Source organism: Staurois parvus, unplaced genomic scaffold, assembly GCF_062004578.1.
Source record: "Staurois parvus isolate SC_StPar_1 unplaced genomic scaffold, SC_StPar_1.0 ptg000564l, whole genome shotgun sequence".
Taxonomy (NCBI): Eukaryota; Metazoa; Chordata; class Amphibia; order Anura; family Ranidae; genus Staurois; species Staurois parvus.
In genome coordinates this window covers 3,644,955-3,661,104 of record NW_028318360.1, presented here as the reverse complement: position 1 = coordinate 3,661,104, position 16,150 = coordinate 3,644,955, and the positions used below count along the sequence as shown (strand labels likewise).

Sequence of the window (16,150 nt, the reverse complement as noted above, 5' to 3'; positions counted from 1 at the left end):
TCAACTGTCCTGAATGCATTGTCATCAAACGTGAAAGTTAGGGGCAAAAGCTAAATTTTGAATTGCTACCATAACAGAGATAAAGGACATCTTTCAATGCGGGCAGAAGACAAATGTTTAACCTATTGCTGACTGCGTAACACATAAAAGGATGGCAAGAAAAGCAGGATTTAACTCCCAGCCTTCACACATATGTGACCATGCCAGTTTGAGGCTATGTTCTGAGCGCACGCTATGTTCTGAGAGCACAATGATTGAGCGGTCACAGGCAGCTTTTGGTCATGGCTTCTGATCAGGAGCCAGCAAAATGAGCTCCTGATCATTGTACTGCTGTGAGGTCCAATCATAAAGGTCACATGATACAGACGTTGCACCGCCTTCCAGGCATTAAAGATCCCATAAAGGACCATTGGGGTCCACAATAAGGTGTTAAGAGGGGATGTTCCTCACATTGGAAAGATATCCTCTCACCTCCTGCTTTGTTTACTGGGCAAGAAATGAAAGGAAATTTCCCTAGTGGAGCATGAAAAAAATCTACAGGGTTTTAACCAATCCTTACTTCATATAAAACAAAATGTTTTAGCTTCAGTATGTAAACACAAAATATGAAAACATTGTTGCAGTCCACAAATTGCACAGAATTGTATGCATGTCACAAATGTGTCTTGAAAGCAAATGTTAAAATTTTTTTAAAAATAGTACATTTATGGACTGCAACAATTGCTGATCACTGAACTGACTGGAACATGACTGTTCTTTATAGTTTTTAAAAACTGAGTGGTAAACTGCACTTGTGACTTTAAGTCACATTTATATTATATTTGAGCACAGTATATGGTTTTGCATATTTGCTTTGCTAGAATACACAGGACACACTTACCCGGACTGCCACACAGGTCAGCTTGCAGGTCACAGAAGATTCATCTTTCAGACATTTTTGCAACAAAGGAATGCAATTTTCCAGTGAAAAACTATTCCCTGAAAAGAAACAGTTAGTGCCTCACAGCTTGATCCTTGACAAATGCTTAAACGTCATAAATTTGCAAAAGTGAAAATGATTTACTTTAAATGTTAAACTTCCAGTGTTTTTCTTTCCATGAATGACTTTTTATTCAACTGCAATGTGCAGAATATTTGACTATTAAAGAAAGTAAATTCCTTAGCACAGCTGCTATATCCTTGCAAGTCCTGTATCTCCCCTCTTCTCGGTGTGTTCCCTCCCATTACTTCCCTACAGTACCTATTATGTGGTGTCCCCTCCCATTATTTCCCTACAGTACCTATTATGTGGTGTCCCCTCCCATTATTTCCCTACAGTACCTATTATGTGGTGTCCCCTCCCATTATTTCCCTACAGTACCTATTATGTGGTGTTCCCTCCCATTACTTCCCTACAGTACCTATTATGTGGCTAGATCAGACTAGGCCAAACTGCAGCTCCTGGGTCGCATCCGGCCCTCAGTGCCTTTACTGTCAGCATGCTTGTCTGAGCCTGTTCGCTTCCTCGCTAAGGAAGCTCACAGGCTCAGAGAGGCAAGCTGATGGATGTCGATGTGGAGAATTTCAAGAACTGAAAGGGGAGAGCCTGAGGAGCTAATCAGCACAGTGGGGAGGCTCTGTTCTGGTGGGAGAGTGTTGCCTAATTGACAACGCAATGCTCTCCCGCCACTCAGATACTCTGAAAATTCCTCCAATCACAGTGCTTTTCAGAGGGAATTTGACAGGCAGTGCGGTGTTGTATCGCCTTGTCACCTTCTGATTTAACCCTATAATGCCACACTCCTGACCCGCAATCGTGTTCATTGCAGGCAGTTGAGGAGTGGCCCCATGGAGATCAGTGTGCCACTTGTCAAACTCTGCAGCCCAAGACAAAAATGCAGCGGTAGTGACATGTGAACAGCCCTATCTGGCTATTTACCAGTTCAGGTGGGCGGCTGGGGGTAGTAAAACTGCAACCCAGTTTCCCTTTTTTACTACTTCCCAAACACCCATCTGAAAGAGACCTATTTCATGATCAGTTATACCTATTTTTCCTAGCGCCAGGTATTTGCTTTCTGTATGTTTCCGTACTTGTAGATCTTCCCAGGTCCAAAGTTAATATTGAGCAGAATTAAGTTTGGCCCTTCACAACAGTCCCAGTTTCTCATGTGGCCCCCTGAGAAAATGAATTGCCCACTCTTGTAATAAAGAGTCAATTGCGTGACAGCTCTAAGTCTGCTAGGGATCACATTCCAGATGGTGGCGCGCTGCAGCCTTAGGGCTTTTGGATGTCTGCACAAGGAAGGCTTTCACAGGCAAATAACATGCATAAAATACATTAAACGGACATATAATCTGGGAAGATTGTTGAAATAAATGGTCTGGCAGCAGGGTCTCTAGTGCACAAAAAAAGAATAATGTAAAAATCAATTACTGAACCAAAGAAGGTGGAGTTAGTTACCAGTACAGCTTTTAACAGTGGCCAGCCAGCGCTCAGCATCGTATCGGGACTTGTTTAAGATGGAGAAGACAATAGTGCCACAGAGAATAGATGTGGCCCCCCTGACCTGAGGGTCCCCATGACTGTTATAATTTAGGATGTCTGAAACGTACTGCACATCTGCAATGGAAATACATAACATACAGGCAAAAATTATACACATGGCATTTTCAAATACTTTTGTTACAGGAGATACAACTCTACTGGGTATACACATTAGATGGCATTCAATTAAGATAGCAGTTTGAGGCCTGAGGAAAACCAAAAATGAACAGGTGTAGTGTAAAGCAAGCATACATGCACCATGTTTACAAGGGGGAATTTGGGGAAAGAAAACACAAGTGTCATCATTATTCTCATGTAGCATTATGACGGTTGTGCAAGTAGTGTGCATTACATAAAACGCTATATAAACACCTAATTTTCAGATCTTCCAAAAAAAAAAAAAATTAGCAGGATCTACATAAACCCAAATTAAGAGCTGAGCTTTTATAGTTTAGGGACATGGAATAATATCCATTCCAGAATTATTATGTAACTCATTGGCAAGCATGCTGATGCCACATACAACCTCCATATGCTACCGTATGGACTGAGCATGTAAAGCACTGAAACATGCTTTCATGGCACCTCTCTTCCAGTTTTAAAATAAACGGGGGGACTGGGAAAGAGTGGTCAATGCCAGTTACATATTTGATTCCCTGGTCAGTCCTCTCCTGAAGTTTATTAAACTAAGTGGGCTTTAGCGATTAGGAAAACAAAATAGGTTCTGGTACCTATTGGGTCCATAGAGTCTGTCTGCAGCTTGTATAGCTTGTTGAAGAAGGATTCAGGATACAAGGCCACAGCTGCCCCTACACAGCTCAGTGCCAGTGCTTTCACGCTCACCCGCACATCTCTATCTGGTACAAGATCTGAATAAGAGGGGGAAAAAAGCCACTTACACATCTAATTAAAAATTCACATGACAACAAATAGCAATAAAGTCTTAAGAAGATATTAAAACTGTTTAGAAAATGTATCAAATATCATGTTTTGGCCCAGCGCAGAAAATGTTTTTGAAAATGTTATGTCTTGGTCACATAGGGTGTATGAATCTGTGCCACACCTGAGGGTCCTGTCTACTTGAACAGGGAGGCACAGGTGTCCTGTGCATCCCCATGAAAGCAGTTCTTTGGCTGTCAAATTGGATGCAGCAGCTGCAAGGATACAGATGCTGCTCATAATGTGACATCCGTAAGGACCCATACGCCCCATGAGAACAAGGTCTTAAAGTGAACCTTTGTTTAGCCCATGGTGTGTTATAGACATTGTTTTTCTAATCTGAAAATCTCTTGCAAGCTATTCCAACCTGTCAAGCCCAAAGACAACACATGTAACAATTAGACTTCTTACCACCCTTCTGTCCAGTAAGCAGGAAGGAAGCAGATAACAGGCGAACACAGTGAACAAGGGGAGCAGCATCTCCATCTGTGTAGTGTCCAATGTCTCCTTTTATCCGAGATGGCTTTAATTAGAAAGAGCACAGTAACAGTTCTCTATATGACAGTAGCAACAATAATCCTCAGACTATTTCCCACTAAGAAGGGGTATGCAGTGCTAACTACCTAGAAATATATTACCTTATTCTCCAGGTCGCAAGGCTCCACAAGTTCCTCCTTTGTTACAAAGCGATCCACACTGCTATCTGATGACTGGCGGCTGTGACCCATGGATTTTAGCAAATGACTCTGATTCAGCCCTACAGAAAAAGAAAAAAAAGTACATAAAAAGCGCTCCATAAACTACCCTGCTACAGGCTTTTCCTATTACTAAAAAAAGGCCAAGTGAAATTCAAAGTGGATGTCATAGTGACCACAGTGGTTCCTGATCATGCGATTACTATGCCAGCTATAAGGGTGGTCACATGCAGGCATCCTCCAGATACCACTACAACCTAAAAATGGAAGTGTCCTTTTAACAGTGTAAAGGACAGATATCATTCTTTTTGGTGCATTTGTCATTCTATAAGAGAAATTACATCACGTCTTATTCTAAAAACAGTTTGAACTGATACCAATCCGCATGACATGTGAAATAACATTGTTTCCTACAGTGGCTGATCACTTAGCACTGGCAGTGCAGATTCAGTGCGGACTGAAAGAGTCCTGTCCGATTTATGTACGGATTACAGGCTCATTGACTTCTATTGGAACCGCTTCTGAATCACACATCATGAGTTTGTAAACATGATTTCAGGCTGGTTTTTGTCTCCTTAAATTCTGACCTGAATCAGACCTGAACTGCTTTTCAATTCGTACTGAAACCAGAGCTGTCAAGCTGTACACAGCACATCTGTGAAATCGGTACTAAAAGACACAAAAGCCTTATGACTGAGATGTAGTGGGAGGCTTGTAAATCACGCTTAGTAGTATTGTTGTGTATAAGACATCAAGCATATCTCACACCATGTAATTTATACGCTATGGGGCATATGACTACTGCAGAATGTGTGAGGTGTTATCAACCTGGGGAGGATTTTATACATCTGATGTGGTCTTCTCTGAGTATCAATAGATACTGGAGACAGATTTTAGATATATTATCAGCTACATTGAAAGGTCCTATTTCGTTTACACCAGGGGTAAGTCTACTGGGGTTGGTAGAGAATCAGGCCTGGAACGGCTATGCCAAGACCTTTCTACAGGAGATGTTATTTACGGCATGTAAACAAACTGTGCTTAGGTGGATGCAACTTGTACCTCCCTTGACCACTCAACTGATTAAAGGTGGCAATCAAATACACTGCTCAAAAAAATTAAAGGAACACTTTGAAAACACATCAGATGTCAATGTGGAAAAAATCTCATGCTGGATATCTATACTGATATGGACTGGGTAATGTGTTAGGAACGTAAGGATGCCCCATCGTTTGATGGAAATGAAAATTATCAACCTACAGAGAACTGAATTCAAAGACATCCCGAAAATCAAAGTGAAAGAATGATGCAGCAGGCTAGTCCTTTTTGATGAATTTTCATTGCAGCAACTCAAAATGGTACTCAGTAGTTTGTATGGACCCCACTTGTATGTATGCTTGTATGCATGCCTGACAACGTCGGGACATGCTCCTAATGAGACGACGGATGGTGTCCTGGGGTATTTCCTCCCAGATCTGTACCAGGGCATCACTGAGCTCCTGGACAGTCTGAGGTGCAACCTGGCGGTGTCGGATAGACCAAAACATGATATCCAAGAGGTGTTCTATTGGATTTAGGTCAGGAAAGCGTGGGGGCCATTCAATGGTATCAATTCCTTCATCCTCCAGGAACTGCCTGCATATTCTCACCCTATGAGGCCGAGCATTGTCATGCACCAGGAGGAACCCAGGGCCCACTGCACCAGCGTAGGGTCTGACAATGGGTCCAAGGAGTTCATCCCGATATCTAATGGCAGTCAAGGTGCCATTGTGTAGCCTGTAGAGGTCTGTGCATCCCTCCATGGATATGCCTCCCTAGACCATCACTGGCCCACCACCAAAACGGTCATGCTGAGAGATGTTACAGGCAGCATAATGTTCTCCATGGCGTATCCAGACCCTTTCACGTCTGTCACATGTGCTCAGGGTGAATCTGCTCTCATCTGTGAAAAGCACAGGGCGCCAGTGGCGGACCAGCCAATTCTGGTGTTCAATGGGAAATACCAATCAAGCTCTATGGTGCCGGGCAATGAGCATAGGGCTCACCAGAGGAAGTCAGGCCCTCAGGTCACCCTCATGAAGATTGTTTGACTGTTTGGTTAGAAATATTCACACCAGTGGCCAGCTGGAGGTCATTTTGTAGGGCTCTGGCAGTGCTCATCCTGCTCTTCCTTGCACAAAGGAGCAGATACCGGTCCTGCTGATGGGTTAAGGACCTTCTAAGGCCCTGTCCAGCTCTCTGGGAGACACAGCAAACCTTCTGGCAATGGCACATATTGATGTGCCAATCTGGAGGAGTTGGACTGCCTGTGCAACCTCTGTAGGGTCCAGGTATTGCCTCATGTTACTAGTAGTGACACTGACCCTAGCTCAGTGTTTCTCAACTCCAGTCCTCATGGACCCCCAACAGGTCATGTTTTCAGGATTTCCATTATTTTGCACAGGTGATTTGATCAGTTTCACTGCCTTAGTAATTACCACAGCTGTTTCATCTGAGGGAAATCCTGAAAACATGACCTGTTGGGGGTCCATGAGGACTGGAGTTGAGAAACACTGCCCTAGCCAAATGCAAAGCTAGTGAAAAACAGTCAGGAAAGATGAGTAGAGAAAAAAATTTAAGTGGCTGCCACTTGCAAAACCGGAACTGGAAATACGTCGACATGTTTCGCCCCTCCTCTTTGAGAACACCCTGGAGGGGCGAAACGCATTGATGTATTTCCAGTTCTGGTGGATATAGAAGCGTGAACACAATGTATATCATGTGAGTGCATTAAGGGTAGCAATATTAAGGAATAAAGAGTTGTATACAGTATTGCACGATTTGTGTTATTTGTTTTTCATTGCCATCTAAACGTTGGGATCGCTTTTGGAGGATATCAAGTGCAGATGTATCTGGGGAGGATACATTCCATCTTTATAGCTTGCTTGACTCTTTAGCCATACCAGCAAAGAGTGCACTCCATCTGGTGAGTGGGGATTGGATTGACAATCATGGATGGTGTGGGCACTTTTGGAGGATTTTGTTGAGCACCATTTCTGGGATTGGAGCACATTCTTATTTTTGGGACTTTCTTTTTAAACTCTTTGCACATATGAATTTTATAATAATTTGTTTGCGCTGTGGAGTGTTTATATTTATATTTAATTGTTTTTTTCCTTTCATGAACACCAGCATTTAGATTTGGATTATATTTAATTTTTTCCTTTGGCGCAGGTTTATTCCATTTACAATTATTTAACACGTATTGGGATTTATTTGTAGCACAGACATGTAGCAGAATACATTTTGGGCTAAATTTATGACGAAATTTTTTTCATTAAAAATGTTTTACTGGACATGTTTAATAGCAAAAAATCAAAAATATCGTTTTTTTTCTCAAAATTGTCGGTCTTTTTTTTATAGCGCAAAAAAATAAAACCACACAGGCGATCAAATACCAGTGAAAGAAAGCTCAATTCGTGGGAAAAAAGACATTAGTTTCATTTGAGTGCAGCGTTGCATGACCGCGCAATTGTCAGTTAAAGTAACGCAGCACCGTAACGCAAAAAATGGCCTGGTTAGGAAGGGGGGGGGGATCCTCAGGAGGGCAAGTGGCTAAAGGGAAAATGCCACAAAATATGAAACGGTGTGCAAGTCATTTATCGGGAATAGGTGAGACTATATTCTAATAAATAGCAAAAATCTAAAACCAGAGTGCATGCATAACCTTCAAGGACAAAAAATGCTTTTAAATTAAAGCCAATATCCCCCTACTTGTGTCCCAACTAAATCACCCACCTACAATCAATAGGAATTAAAATGTAAGAACCTACCAAGAGATGTATTCCCAAAACGATTAATTAACTCTTCCTGGTGGATGATCGCTCCTTCATCTTCCTCATCCTGAAGCTGCCCAATCTGCATGCCAGAATACTGGTTCTCAGCACCATCGATCACCTACAAAGTCAGAAATAATGAAGGATACTTACTAATAGCACAAAGACAATCCAAACTCAACAGCATGAGAGCAGTAAAACTTTTTGTCATTTGGCATCTCACAATGCACAGCATGAAAGCATAACAAGGGTAATGCAATATAATGGGGCGTAACAGCAATATAAGAGCTTTCACAACAGTCTCTCAATGACCTGTTCGGCTTCAGAAAATGGCTTACAATAATGTACTAGGAATGCTAGGACAAATGTTCCAGTTTAGAAGACCTGTTACTGTCCTGTTCTGTAGACTTCCATATCTATGGAAGGCTGTAAGGGTCACGCGTCCTGGGCACGCAAATAGCTGTGTGTGTGTAGCAGCCATTTTGCAATGTATCAAGTCTCCTATGCCATCTTGTCATAAGAAGGCATAGCCCAGTGACCTGCCCACCATCCTTCGACTTATACAATATACAACTGTTAACTGATGCCAAAAGCTTCCTATCAGACCAGGACAGATACAGACCCTATTATACCTATTAGCCCAATCCCCATTCCAGTCTGAAAACCCTAGTAAAACGGTCATCCTAGCAAACTTGGGCAAACCAAAGACCTAACAGACCTTGGGTCAGAAATACCTTAGTGGAATCCACATTTCTGATAGACAGCTTATTAGCCAAGATTCTACAACTTCAGCATGTTTCATAAATTCTGAAATTATGGCAGTATAGCCAGAATAAAGTCATATTCACCTTAATCGGTTATTGGGTAGCATTTGGAACCCAAACATCCCTATGCTAGGAGGTACCAGAGTAGATTAGGCCTTCCTATGAGAAATGGATATCTGAGGCCTGCCATTTTTCTATCCATTTTGAAGTTAATTTCATGCTGGACATTAATCTGCATGGTAGCAGACTGTAAATCGTAGGCATTGAGAAATATGAATACTTATAACCCCTTAAACTGGATGATTGGTCAGATGGTCTCTATCAACATCCCCCTTGATGTCAGATAAAAAAAAAAAGATTGCAAGCAGATTTGACAGCTTTCGTTTAAAAATCAACCAAGGAAAACCTAACCGGACTTGAGAGAGCCACTGCTCCATTTGTGCTTGGACAATTGGACTCTGCTAAAAGCAAGGACTTCACAAGAATTCTTCCTTTCCATCTCCTTTTTAATTCTCTGTTGCTTTATGGTTTCTTTCTTTGTAACACCTTTTTTCTGTAAATATTTTAACTGCATCATTTTGACCTTTTCATTATTAAACTCTATTTTTAAAAGTATTAAAAATGTCCCTAATGCAGGCCATAGACCAGCCGTTTATCGGCCGAATTGACGGCCGATAAATGAAAAATCAGTTGTTGCCGTTGCTGCCACCAATGTCTACGAAAATCATCCGTTTTTTGTGGATTTTCCAGCATGACCGACAAAAAGAAACAAGAAGATCCATGAAAAACAGCCAAAGGCATTGCCCCACTAACGGCGTGAATATCAACCGATTTTTCGTGCGGATGAAAATTTGGCCAATAAACGACCCGTTTATGGCCTGCATAAGACTTTTAAAGCAAGCTAAAGGAATCCCTGTCTCTTGAAGAGTACTACTATACTATATGATAAATCTCTGAATATACCTGTCTGTGGTGACAGTGTTTGTACTTTTATTTTTCATATCCATTATTGCTAAGATTAAGAGTTTACGCCTTCTCAGTCAAAAGGTAGTGGTGGTAGCTTAAATGGTTAATAGCATAGGTAACTTAACCCAGTAACAATTGCGCTCAGTCTGTTGGCACTCAGAATGTGGTTTTGCAAGCTGGAAAATCTTTGTGCAGGGTGCAGCTGAGAGTGACATTATTATGTGACAGTGAGGTGTCAGATTAGCCGGTCCCTTGTCACAAGTTGGTGAAAAGGGCAAGGATCGTACACCGCGTTTGTCACAAAGGCTACCACGGTTTTCTTTAACCTTCAACCATACGTTAAATTTAATATCTATGTGCAAAATTACATTCAGGTTTAGCGAACACTGACACACTAAAACCCCGTAAATCATGCTAAGACTCATAAAGCCAGCTGGCAAAAATAACCAAATCTCATAAACAATAAATGACCAATAAAGAGGACATACAATTACTGAAATGTCCCTACTAACCATAGTGCAGGGTCATTGGGCACAATTCACTAAGCGGTAACTTGCCGCATCTGAGTATGCCATAGGATATCGAAATACCATGTTTAAAAAAAAAAAAAAAAAGTCTGAATTCACCAAAAAACGCTACCAAAAGACCGCATGAGTTATTTTATCAAGTCATGCGGTATCTTAGTAGTGAAAACCATGCATTCACGTTTCAGCTGTCAGCAAGGTTCCCCACTGACAGCTGCATGTAAAAGAAAGAATTACCGGCAATTAAAAAAATAATGTAAAAGTCAACGTGGGGTCCCCCCCCTCCATCCATACCAAGCCCTTTGGGTCTGGTATGGATTTTGAGGGGAACCCCCACACCAAAAATTAAAAAAAAAAAAAAAAAAAGTGTGGGGCCCTCCCCAAAATTCATAGCATACCCTTATCAGAGCATGCAGCCGCCCGGCAGGTCAGAAAAGGAAGGGGACAAACAAGTACCCCCTCCCCCAACCATACCAGGCCAGATGCCTTCAAAGCACCTTGTCTCCATGTTAATGGGGACAAGGGCCTCTTCCCTACAACCCTGGGCGGTGGTTGTGGGGGTCTGCGGGCGGGGGCTTATCTGAATCTGGAAGCCCCCAGATCCCGCCCCCCCCCCTCATGTGAATGAGACAGTCTTTGACAAGTCCTTTATTAAAAGAAGGAAAATAAAGGAATGTCCCCCTAAGTAAATCCAATGTCAATCACGATGCCCGCCGCCACCCGAAAAAAAGAAAGAAAGGCTCTACTCTCGACGCTGGCTCCGGGGTGTCTGACTGCTCCGCTGGCTTGACATTTTTTAAATATGTAAGGGGCAGGGCCAACCGGTGACATCACCTTTGTGACCTCGGGAGCCGAGCCTTTTTTTTTTTCTCTCTTTTTGGGTGGTGGCGGCGGGCATCGTGATTGACGATGGATCTACTTCGGGGACATGCTTTTATTTTCCTTCTTTTAATAAAGGACTTGGGAAAGACCGTCTCCTGTCCTTTTTCACTACATCCATACCTAAGGGCTTGGTATGGATGGGAGGGGGGACCCTACGTCGGTTTTTTAAATAATTTTTTAATTGCCGGCAATTTTTTTTTTTTTTTACATTCAGATTTCCCCACTGACAGCTGATGACTCATAGGTTGCTAGGGACTCCGCAGCCACCTAATCCTTAACAACCCATGACAGTACTGACAGATACCAGTACATACCGCATGCCTGGACCACTACTTAAATACCGCATGCATTTAGTTATTTTTTTCCTTTTGTGAATTGACTTTAAGGTCTTTTCATGCGGTATTTACCAAGTTTTTTTGGCTATTTTGGTAAATACTGCATACTAGCAATAATGAATTGACATTTTAAGTATCGCATGCGATGTGTGGTCATGTGACTGACTTAACTCATGCGATAAGCTTCAGTGAATTGTGCCCAATGTCTGTTAAATGCAACCTGTAGCCCATTAAAGGGCATTAAATGCTTAGAACTCTGAAGTCTGGCTTGGCTGACAGAGCAGATACTCCAAAAAGGACTAGTTATTACCACTCACAGTGCAATGCATCTTAAAACAGCTGGACAGTGAAGTGTATGTGAATACACCTGGTTCAGTATGGTGGCTTTGCGCTCACGAAATGCAGCATTCGTGACCTGGGTTTAATTCCCACAAATGACTAACTTCATGGGGTTTGTATATTCTAGTATTTCCTACAGGTGCCCTCGTTTCCTCCCTCACCCCAAAATCATAATAAGGTAACTGACTCTCAACCAAGCCATCTCTACAGAGTAGGCATTTGCACTTATATGGCTTTGGTATGGGAATTAGTCTGTATGATAGTTTAAGGCATGACCTGAAATGAATGGTTAACATAACCTCAGTAAAAGTAAAAGAAACTGGTCCTAAGAAATAATAAAAGCTGTCATTGCTATCCTAACAGCCAAAATGTCAGCACTGAAAGCTTCATCACACAGGGAGACTGTATTAGGTTAATAGCTCTTTAACCCTTTTATGCTTAGATGCCTAGGCCAAATCTAGCAGCACTTACACTAGTTGGTTAAATTGACTATAAAATATATGACTAATTTGCCCACCTAAATAGCTTACACATTTTCTTAAACTGTAAGGATTTCATTTGGCACACTTTCAAAAATACGTTATTTAAGATAGAAAGTTTTAAATACTATAATTGTTTCAGCCAGTTACAGTATTAAACAAAAGCATAATGCTATCTACAGGCTGCAGTTGCCTCTGCAAACATTTTTTTCAATGAATTATCTTCCAAAATATTAGCCAGCAATGCGGAAAGTCCAGTTTCTTTATTGGTTACAAAATATTAATGCAAGATCTGTGAGTGCTAATGTGTTTCGGCGACAGCCTCATTTATTTTGAAGTCTTCACCATACAAGGGATCACTTAATTCTAGCTGACATAGTGATCACACATTAGGGAACCAGTCTGACTGGTTTCTGATCATTAGTGGGGACTGAAGCAACAGCTGGGTTTAACAGATAGCCATGCAGTCAGTTGGATCCACAGATAGGAATTGCAGACAGGAATGGGTTAAACATACCTGACACCTACACGTCAAGTGCGGTCATCATATATAGCAGACAAGCATTATTTTGTTTTTACCGAACTTTTATTTCAGCCAGTCAGCAAATCATTGAGGACTGATTTGAAATACAATTTAGCAAGGTTATTGCAAAATGTTAAAATAACCAGCAAAATTAAAGCGTGCTTCCAAGCAAATGAATCTCTTACTAACGTTTAGAACCCAACTAGCTTATTCAGTGATACAAAAGCGAAGCATAGTGCAGTATGTCACGTCTTTTATGCAAATTAACAATCAAATCATATTTCACAAATCTCACTTCAGTAAAATATAACCGACTAGTTGATTCCAATTTCTACTTGCACTGCTTTACTGAATAAGCGAAAAAGTGTTGGGGTACCACTGCTCTTGAATGGTGAATCTGCAAATCTAGGAAACCCCTATTCAAGAAATTAAAAGAAAAAAAGGAACCCTGCTTTAAAGCTTTTAAGAACAAAAATAGCACAAAAGATGCAAATGCAATATATAAAGATTGAAAAGCTCCAATCCTGCCTTTAAGAGCATCATGCAATGCTTTCCTCTTAAGAGGTCATGCTCTCAGACAGAGGTATGCTGACCTTTTCAAAACTATTGGCTGACAGTGAAAAGGAGGATGATGAATAGATTGATGTATCCAGCTCGGGGCCCTCCATGGAGGAACTCTGAGACATGTCCGGCCCTTCAGTAGAAGACCGTGATACCCCCTCTGCCCGCTGCACACTTACAATTTCCGAGCTGTCCGAAGGGGTGACAGCAGAATCTGGACCTTCTGTGGTGGTCTGCGAGCTGTCGCTCACTGGTGAGGAAGCCTGGGTGGTTCCCTCGTTCATGTCCATGTTGGTGTCAGACTGGACAGTGCTGATCTGACTGGAACTGCGGCTTAAAATGTCCTCCTCATCCCCCTCTGTAACAGTACTGGGGACATCTGAGCTGCTAAGATCAACAGAGTCAGACTGCAGGGTGTGTTGGGACCGTGGCTGCTCTGTGATGATGTCATGAGCTGTGGAGTCCAGAGAGGTGGCAGATGCTGGATTTGGGACGCCGGAGGATGCAGTCACATCTGATGACCCCTCCTTCTTAGACCCAGCTTGAAGGAAAAAAACAAAATAATGTTATAAACAAGACATTTCTGGTTACTCCACCCATGTAATAATGGAGGAAGACTCTTAGGCTACATTCACACCGACGATTAGGGGTGATACAAACAGTAGTGCCAGGAAGCAGATACCTGCTGTGGTTCTCAGCAGTTAGGTGCAGCCGCCGACCCAGTTCACCATAATGACAGGTTGCAGGTGGCCGTAGCTAATCACGGCTCTCTGAACAACCAGGGATTACTGCACCTAATCCCTGGCTGTGCAGAGAGCAGCAAATAGCTACGGCTACTGGCGTCCTGCTACAGTGAACGAACCGGCGGCCGCACCTAACCACTGACAGCCGCAACAAGAGCTGCCACTGCAATTCACACCTAATTACCGGAGTGAATGTAGCTTTAATACAGCCTTCTATTCATATTTATTACACTGCCCCTGGCAGTTAATAACATTTGCCTGCACATATCTTTAGCTAGCTGTTTGAGAACCATAGGTGCCCAAAACATAGCATGTCCCTATATGGAAGTATAAACTTTATTCTTAAAATTGGAGCTTTGCCTCACCACTTACAATGTGTCTACTGGCCCATATCTATGATAGTCAACCTATATGACCAATAATAGGATGTCACACGCAGAATGGGAGAGGGCCAAGTAAGGTTGGAATTGGCATTATAGAAGCACCTTGGGTTTGAGGGCTCCCAGGCAACTAACTTAACGTACAGGTAGCCATCTGTACTACAGATTTCTTTAACCTCCCTTGCGGTATTCCTGAGAGTAGCTCGGGGTAAACTTTCAATACCAAAAGCGGTAACCACGAGCTACACTTGGGAATACCCTGCAGCGTTGCTCTGGGATCCCTGTTGCACTTACCTTGTCCTTTGATCCCGCGATGTTCCCCCTGCAGCGTCCCCGGCCATCTCCTCCGGCCAATGCCGGCATCCGTCTTCCGGGTTCCATTCCCTGCGAGTGGTGGGACGTACGGGGGGATAGAACCAGCGGGAAATTCAAAAATATTAAAAGTGACATTCACTCAATACACTAAAATCACATAGTATAACATTACTGTATCAAACCATTTCACATACATTTTGTCCGGAGTGCTTTGTCCTGTGCCCTGCCTGCATTTTTACTGTTCTTTCTGCCTGGAAACGGAGAAAAGTCCACGGCGTCCAAAACGCGTCCCTTTAGGTCAAAAGCGGTTTTAGACCAGCTAGAGAACAGCGATAGTAAATCAGAACCACTTGCAGAATTGAGTGATAATGATTCGTGGGGAAATTCGTCATCAGACACTGAAAACTATTTTGCAACTAAGCTCAGTGATATGCAAACTTAGCGCTGTATATCAAATTTCAGTGTTTTTGGTTTGATTATATTATTGAATTAAATTTATTATTATATTTTTTATGATTATTTGTTATATAATAATTTATGATTTTGTATTTCAAATTTTATCATACCCGGGATGTTTACTAGACTCTTGTTCGGACAGAATTCAGTGAGATATTCCTAAAAATGACAGGCCTACAATAAAAAAACGACATATTTCCATGCAAAAAAAGGTACCGCTTTGAGCACAGAAAAATTGACATAATCAGACCGCTAGGGAGGTTAAAGAACAGTAGATTTAGCAAAGCCCACCAATCTAAATGCCTCTTGCAACTGACCTGTAAAAGGAGCTGTGGCAACATCAGACTTGCCTTCCGTCTCGTCTTCCAATCCTTCCTCTTCCCCCAAGTGTATCTTACCTGGTACATGAAACAAAGGGCATACACTCAACAAATAAAACATTTTAAAATAAAAACTTAAAATACAGGAAGTGAAATACCCAAGAACTACCAAAAATAAAGTTTGAAAAGTGTTACGAAGTCAGCAGAAAATTAACGGCCAGGGAGTTCAGTATAACACACAAGTTCTCACATTGAACACCTTTAAAGAAAAGTTTCCAACTGGGGCAAAAAAAAAAAAAAAAAAACCATTATACATTTGCATGAACATTCTTAAAACATTTTTGTACCTTCTAAAATCTACCTAATGGTTCATGATTTTTCTCTTGGAAAACGAAGGCAGAATTAGGCAATTATTATCTCTAGGATGTGATTTTATTCTACTGCTACTGCATACAGTTTCAGTAGGCACAGTTCCATTTAAAGTGAGATGCGCAACTCCTGTGCAACCTCAAAAGTGACTAAATAAATACCTCAAAGTGTATGCAGCTCCTGCATGCATCAAAATGTGTTCCCATACTAGTGTAAACTTA

At 41.8% G+C, this 16,150-nt stretch overlaps 1 protein-coding gene across 1 annotated transcript in view; it reads right to left on the bottom strand.

Moving 5' to 3' along the window:
* HTT (huntingtin) overlaps window positions 1-16,150 on the bottom strand; it is a 268,580-nt gene that overhangs the window by 168,867 nt on the left and 83,563 nt on the right. The window contains exons 11-18 of the mRNA XM_089691557.1: window positions 15,558-15,638; window positions 13,526-13,887; window positions 7,971-8,094; window positions 4,102-4,220; window positions 3,875-3,986; window positions 3,256-3,393; window positions 2,441-2,599; window positions 881-978 (exon numbers count right to left, since the gene is read on the bottom strand). Of these exons, the coding sequence (XP_089547683.1) occupies window positions 881-978; window positions 2,441-2,599; window positions 3,256-3,393; window positions 3,875-3,986; window positions 4,102-4,220; window positions 7,971-8,094; window positions 13,526-13,887; window positions 15,558-15,638 (1,193 nt within the window). The remainder of the gene's footprint in view (window positions 1-880; window positions 979-2,440; window positions 2,600-3,255; window positions 3,394-3,874; window positions 3,987-4,101; window positions 4,221-7,970; window positions 8,095-13,525; window positions 13,888-15,557; window positions 15,639-16,150) is intronic.